The 7116-nt window shown below is 61.7% G+C and overlaps 2 protein-coding genes across 2 annotated transcripts in view; both read left to right on the forward strand.

The window, feature by feature from the left end:
- Positions 1 to 6391, forward strand: part of IL2RG (interleukin 2 receptor, gamma) — a 6950-nt gene extending 559 nt beyond the window's left edge. The window contains exons 2-8 of the mRNA XM_009331671.1: positions 1535 to 1625; positions 1865 to 2049; positions 2186 to 2328; positions 2438 to 2600; positions 5803 to 5911; positions 5984 to 6068; positions 6173 to 6391. Coding sequence (XP_009329946.1) covers positions 1535 to 1625; positions 1865 to 2049; positions 2186 to 2328; positions 2438 to 2600; positions 5803 to 5911; positions 5984 to 6068; positions 6173 to 6376 — 980 coding nt within the window. The 3' untranslated portion in view covers positions 6377 to 6391. The remainder of the gene's footprint in view (positions 1 to 1534; positions 1626 to 1864; positions 2050 to 2185; positions 2329 to 2437; positions 2601 to 5802; positions 5912 to 5983; positions 6069 to 6172) is intronic.
- Positions 6392 to 6478: 87 nt separating this feature from the next.
- The window catches only part of LOC103923401 (chromosome unknown open reading frame, human CXorf65), a 3520-nt gene continuing 2882 nt past the window's right edge, over positions 6479 to 7116 (forward strand). Inside the window, exon 1 of the mRNA XM_009331745.1 lies at positions 6479 to 6564. Within this exon, the coding sequence (XP_009330020.1) occupies positions 6479 to 6564 (86 nt within the window). The remainder of the gene's footprint in view (positions 6565 to 7116) is intronic.

A 7116-nucleotide genomic window follows, 5' to 3' on the forward strand; every position in this document is an offset into this window, starting at 1 on the left:
GGGCCCCCGGCCCCCGGCCCCACAGCTCCCCCAGCCCTGGGGCTGCCAGCCATGCAGGCAGCGCTGCCAGGAGGGCCCCTGGCCATGGGGGTCCCCCCTGGCGGGCTGGGGCGGGGGGCAGTGGCAGGATGGGATGCGCAGATCCTCTCGGCCCCATGCATCAGCTGGGCAGGGCGGCAGCTGGCGGATCTGTGCCAGCCACCCTTTCCATCCCGGTCATGTCAGCGGTGCCGCACACAGGCAGGGCATGGAGGACAGCGGCTCCTCTTTCCGCCCGGCACCCTCGCCCCAGCTGTTGTTTTCTGAGAAGAAATCTACTTCTTGGCTGGCTGTCAGTAAAACACCAGCTCTCCGTGGAAACACAGCCCCTCTGTATCCCTGGATTTCCTGGGCTGCCGGGAAGGTGTCCTCCATCTCCGTGTGCGGAAACAGCCGGAGCGCAGCCCATTTGCTCCGTCACGTTACATTACAACCCAGGAAAGCCCGGCTCTGGCTTTCTCCTGCCCCCACAGTGCTGGCTGATAGGTTTGGACCTCAGAAGGGACCAGGTGTCCCGTTGCCTGATTTTTAGGGGGAAAAAAAATCCCATTTTCTGGGAGCCTCCAGGACACCTCTCAGCCACCGGCAGCCGGTTTGGCACTTGCAAGGGCTCTGCGAGGCACCTCGGTCCATCGGAGGAGCTCGTCCCGCAGCGAGCCGTAACAGCGGCTGCCAGAGGAGACTGCGGTGCGATGCCTGGCGCAGGGACTAGCACCACCCCGGTGGCCCTGCAGCCCCCAGCCAGCCCAGGATGCAGAGCCGGCACAGCGTGGCAGAAGGAGGGAGCAGAGGAGCTGGCGTGGGCGCCTGGAGTGGCTGCTCAGCCTCCCAGGGCTCTGGGAGGTGTTTCCTGCAGAGATCAAACCGCCGGGGCTCGGCCCCTGCCCCGCGGTGGAGGGGCTGCAGTGGGAAGCACAGCCCAGCATAGCCCCCGTCACCCAGACACAGGGACACGTGGGCACCTGCAGGCACCCAAAAGGGTAACAGCGAGATGAATTTAGCCAGGATAGAGCCATCAGGCACAAATCCTGGAAAACGCCCGATTTTCTCATGGGACAAGCAAAATGGGTTGGCAGGGAGGGGGTTCCGTCCTGTCCCACAGTGCAAGGGGCTGCGAACAGCAGCCGCGGGGCGACTAAGGGGAGCAGATGGAGGAATCGGAGCGAAACACCACATCCACAGCATGAGGAGCCAACAGCAAGGGTGCAGGAGGGACAGCTGCTCGGCCGGCAGTCCTTCAGAGGAAGATGTGGGGCTGCTCTCAGCCCGGGCATCGCTAGCACGGCACGTGTGAACAGGATGGTGGGGGCCTGGCATTGCAGGCAGGCTGCATTGCCGCTCCGCCAGGAAGAGCTGTGCTTGTTTGGCTCGCACGGAGGAAGGCTGACGGGGACGTGCAGGGACCCCTGGCATATGCCGTGTCTCCTCGGTGCACCCCTAGGCCCTGGCGCAGCCGCCCACCACCGCGGTGCCCAGCAGTGTCTGTCCCTTGCAGGGGTGGAGTGTGTCCTCTTCAACGAGGAGTACATGACCTGCACGTGGGGGAGCAGAGAGACGCTCACGGCCAACTACTCCCTCTACTACTGGTAGGTGCCCCTGCCCCACGGCCAGCCCCACAGCAGGGTGTCCAGCAGTGGCTCCCCACACAGGAGGCTCCTGCCAGCATTCCTGGTCCCAGCATCAGCCTGCTCCTCTTCCCCGAGCCCAGGGCGGGGGAGGCTCTGTCTCTGGGGCAAGCGGGACGGGACGTACTGGGGAGAGGGTTCCTGGGGAGGGATGGGGCGTGCCGGCTCTCAGGGAGCTCCAGTAACCCACTGCGGCACAGGTACGAGAACAGGTCCCCCGTGGTGGAGTGCAAGCACTACCTGCGGGACCGGGGCATCAGCGTCGGCTGCCGCCTCAACCAGAGCGAGATCATCCAGTTCCAGCCCTTCCGTGTCCTCGTCAATGCCAGCCTCGGCGGCAGGACCCTGGAGATCCCCAGCGAGCGCATGCAGCTGCAGGACCTGGGTACGGAGTGGTGGGGGGCACCCACTCTCCTCTGCGGGGCTGTGGGTACCCAGGGCTGCCCCATCATGTTCTGGCTGGTGGTAGGGCCACCGGAGCAGGGGGACGGCGCTCACTGGGCATCACCTGTGCCTTGCAGTGAAACCGGAGGCGCCCGTCAACCTGACCATCCGCAACCTGAGCAGCAACCAGCTGCAGCTGACCTGGACCTCCCCGTACCCCAAAGCCCAGTGCCTGGAGCATGCCGTCAAGTACAGGAGCAACAAGGACACCAGCTGGACGGTGAGAGCCCCCCGGACACGGTACCCTCGCGGTTGTGCCCAGGGACGAGCCGTGCACCAGCCTCCATGGCAGTGCCGGTCCTCATTGCATGGCCCACGTCCCTCTGCAGGAGCACCAGGTGAAAGGAGACGTCTTCTCCCTCCCCAGCGTGGACTATGAGAAGTACTACACCTTCTACGTGCGCAGCAAGATCAACAGCTACTGCGGCAGCACCCAGCTCTGGAGCGAGTGGAGCGTCCCCGTGGTCTGGGGCAGCAACTCCACCAGCAAGGGTAGGTCCTGGGGGCTGCGGTGGGATGGGATGGGCTAGGGCACGGTGGGGCTCAGCAGGCAAGGGATGGCCAAGCAGGTGGAAAACTGGCCCGAGGCAGCAGCTGTAGGGGCGAGACCCGTCCGGGCACCTGGGGCGCGGGCAGCAGCATTGGCCCCTGCATTCTTTGCACTTCTGGAAGCCAAACACCCCCCGCCAGCGGGACCTGCTGACTTTTGCCAGGGGTAAGAAACCCCGGAGGGCTGCTCTGGCACGGCCGGTCCAGGACAGGGTCACCAGCCAGTTGTGGTGACAGTGTGGCAGGGCTTGGGGACAGGCCCCTTCTCCATCCTCCGCTCCCAGCCGAGCCCTGCCACAGATGATGCCATGGCCGCCCACGAATGGCCACCGGCGTGCCCGCCCCACTGCTGTGGCAGTGCACTGGCTGGGGGTCTGCATCACCCCAGCTCTTTCCAGGCGCGGCGGAGGAGCAGCTGCACTGGTTCTGGATCCACACGGTCTTGATCCCCATTGCCTCCTGCCTGCTCTTGCTGGCCCTATCACTGGATACCAGGGAGAAGAGATCAGCACCTCCCTCTCCTCTTCCCCGCCTCAGGAAGCTGTGGAGAGCAACGAGGTCAACCCTCAGTCTCCTTTTCTCCAAACTAGACAAGCCCAAAGTCCTCAGCCGCTCCTCCTAGGACATTCCTTCCAGCTCTTTCAGCAGATTTGTTGCCCTCCTCTGGACCACTCCAGTACCTTCACTTCCTTCTTACATTGCGGGGCCCAGAACTGCACACAGTTCTCAAGGTGAGGCCGCACCAACGCTGAATACAGCGGGACAATCGCCTCTTTTGACCAGCTGGTTATGCTGTGTTCGATGCCCCCCAGGATGCGGTTTGCCCTCTTGGCTGCCAGGGCACACTGCTGACCCATATCGAGCCTGCTGCCGACCAGCACCCCCAGATCCCTTTCTGCAGGGCTTTCCTGCTCTCCAGCCACTCCTCTCCCCATTTACACTCGTGCCCGGCATTACTCCATCCCAGGTGCAGAATCTGGCACTTGGACTCGTTAAATTTCATCGCGTTAAGCATTGCCCAATGCTCCAATCTATCTAGATCCCTCTGCAAGGCATCTTGTCCCTCAAGAGAGCCAACAGCACCTCCCAGTTTGGTATCACCAGCAAACTCGCTAATGGTGCATTCAACTCCTGCATCCAGATCGTTGATAAATACGTTGAACAGGACTGGCCCTAGAATTGAGCCCTGAGGAACACCGCTGGTGTTCCAGCCAGATGCAGGCCCATTCACTGCAACCCTTTGAGCTCTGCCCTTCAGCCAGTTCTTCACCCAGCGCACCATGAACCTGCTCGTCCCACAGCTGGACAACTTGTCCAGAAGGATGCTGTGAGGGACGGTACCAAAAGCCTCCAGAAAAACTACATCCACCGCCTTTCCTTCATCCACCAGGTGGGTGACCTTATCATAGAAGGATATAAGATCAGTTAAACGGGACTTCCCTTTGTGAATCCATGCTGACTGTGCCTGATGATTGCGTTATTCTTTAAATGCCTTTCAGGAGTACCCACTATGACCTTCTCCATAATTTTTCCAGGAAGTGAGGTTAAACTAACAGGTCTGTAGTTTCCCGGGTCTTCCCTCACGCCCTTCTTGCAAATTGGAACAACATTGGCTAGCTTCCAGTCAGCAGGGACCTCCCCAGACTCCCAAGACCTGTGGGAGATGATCGAGAGGGGTCCTGCCATAACATCCGCTAGCTCCTTCAGCACTCTGGGATGAATCCCACCAGGCCCCATGGACTTGTGAACATTCAGCTGATACAGCTGGTCCCTGACAATTCCAGTGTCCGCAAATGGAAAGTCACTGTTCCCATACCCGTGGTCCTCCGACTCAGGGGACCGGGCAGCCCAAGGTCTGCCCGTTTTATTAAAGACTGAGGCAAAAAAAGCATCGAATGCCTCCGCTTTTTCTTCATCCCCATTAGTCAGATGACCATCTTCAACAAGTATCGGCCCAATGTTTCCTTTAGACCTCCTCCTGCTATCAACGTACTTAAAAAAGCCCTTCTTGTTATCTGACACAACGCTGGCCAGGTTCAACTCTGAGCTTTGGCCTTTCATGTCTCCTCCCTGCATATATGAAGCACAGCTCTGATTACAGGCTTCCTGCAAAGCCTGACCTCGCTTCCAGGGATCATCCAATTTCTTTTTCCTCTTCAGCTCCATGAGGAGTTCCCTGTTCAGCCAAGCTGGTCTTCTGCCCCACTTGCTTGACTCACGACGCACTGGGATTGCCTGCTCCTGTGCTTCTCAAAGGTGCTTCTTAAAAACTGACCAGCACTTGTGGACTCCTGAGCCCTCAAAAGCAAAGTCCCAGGGTACTCTGCTAAATAGCTCCCTGAATAGCTTAAAGTTTGCTCTTCTGAAGTCCAGGGTAGCAACTCTGCTGTCCTTTTTTCACATAGCACTGAAAATTTTAAACTCAACCATTTCATGATCACCGTGGCCAAGACAGCCACCCTACCATCACCATCTCCCACAAGTCCTTCTCTGTTCACAAATAGCAAGTCTAGAAGGGCATCTTTCCTAGTTGGCTCACTGACTACTTGTGACAAGAAGTTATCATCTCCTGCAAACTTCAAGAATTTCCAAGATTGCTCCGTGCTGCTGCACGGCTCAGCCCCAGGGTGCTCTGCCCCGCGGCTTTGCCATCCCCGCTGGTGCTGCCCTGACCCTCTGGGTCACCTTGCGGTGGCACGCCGAGCTGCTCCAGAAATTAAGGCCTGACGTAGCTCCCTGATGGGCAAGGCAGCTGCTGGCAGCACCGCGATGGGCAAGGCGAGGTGCACGGGGCAGAGGGGTTCCCCGTTGGGGCTCCAAGGGCTGCGTGCGTGTCCTGGCCAGCAGTGACAACAGTGTTGGAAGCCAAACCCCCCCCGCCAGCAGGACCTGCTGGGTCCCCCTTGCCAGGGGTTTCTTAGCTCTGGAGGGCTGCTCTGGCACGGCTGGTCCAGGACAGGGTCACCAGCCAGTTGTGGTGACAGCATGGCAGGGCTTGGGGACAGGCCCCTTCCCCATCCTCCGCTCCCAGCCGAGCCCTGCCACGGACGATGCCATGGCCACCCACGAAGGGCTACCGGTGTACCCACCCCACTGCCGTGGCGGTGCACCAGCCGGGGGTCCATGTCACCCTGGCTCTTTCCAGGCGCGGCGGAGGAGCAGCTGCACTGGTTCTGGATCCACACGGTCTTGATCCCCATTGCCTCCTGCCTGCTCTTGCTGGTCCTCGTCATCCTGCTGGTGCGCATGGAAAGGTGAGCGTGGGGGGCTGGTGGGGAGCAGCAGCGCTGGGGCCCTTCCCCTCCCGACACGTCTCTCCTGCGCAGGGTGTGGGTCATCCTCATGCCCCGAATCCCCAACCCCAGCAAGAACTTTGACGAGCTCTTCATCACCCACAACGGCAACTTCCAGGTAAGGTGGCTGCGGGCAGCCCTGCCCCCGGGCTCACCCCCTGCCCCGCGGGGCTGGGGCTGGGCTGGGTGGTGGCTCCTCTCACCCTGCTCTGCTCCCCGGAGGAATGGGCCGGAGTCCCCAAAGATGTCGTGGAGAGCTTCAAGCCCAACTACAGTGAGAAGATCTGCTCTGTGAGCGAGCTGCCCCCCAAGGAGAGCTACGAGCCCCTCTGGGAGAGCAGCAACCACCCACCGTCTGTTATGCCTGGGGCCCTGGCCGCCCCCCGCGAGCACAGCCCCTACAAGAACGGCTACGTGGGAGTGTGACACACTCCCGCACCCCTGCACCCCGCACGTCCCACACCTCCGCTGCCCAAAACCTCGCCAGCCCGCGGGCCTCACTCCCCGCTCCCACCCTGCCTCCGCCAAATGTCTGGACCCCCAGCCCTGCTCTCTGCCACGGCCACACTCAGCCCCCCGCAACACGGCAGCTGTACTGCGCTGCAAGGTGCGAGGTGAGCGCGGTGTGCTGGGTGCACCGAGTGGTGCAATGGGTACACTGCATGCAGCGCGTAGCACCCTGGGTGCACTATTCGTTGCATGCATGTGATGCATTGGGTGCACTGGCTGCTGCGCTGGGTGCATTGCGGCAGACTGTGCGCAATGCACGGTGTGCCAGCACCTGCCCTGTCCTTGGGGTGTCCAGGAGGGCAGGGTGACATCCCACCATGAGCCCTGCTGCGTGCAGGATGCCCTGCGAGGCTGCTGCGGCGGAGCAGAGCCGTGGGAGGGCTGACGGGCTCCCACACTGCTCTCCCATGGGCACCCACACTGGGCGTGTTGGAGCTGCTGGGGGCTCGCTCACGCCCCCTCCCTGCTCCGAGGTGCCCGCAAGCCCACCGAGGGACATGTCCCAGTGAGAGGGCAGCTGTGGCCGAGCAGGCAGGAGCCACCGGCCGACCGTCGGGGACACCGGGGCTGAGGAGTGCCAAGGGCCAGCGGGGCCAAGCCACCATGTCACCCCCAGCCCTGAGCTCTGCTGTCCCCCGGGCGCCGGGCGAGCCCGG

Source organism: Pygoscelis adeliae, unplaced genomic scaffold (assembly GCF_000699105.1).
Source record: "Pygoscelis adeliae isolate BGI_AS28 unplaced genomic scaffold, ASM69910v1 Scaffold79, whole genome shotgun sequence".
Lineage (NCBI taxonomy): Eukaryota > Metazoa > Chordata > Aves > Sphenisciformes > Spheniscidae > Pygoscelis > Pygoscelis adeliae.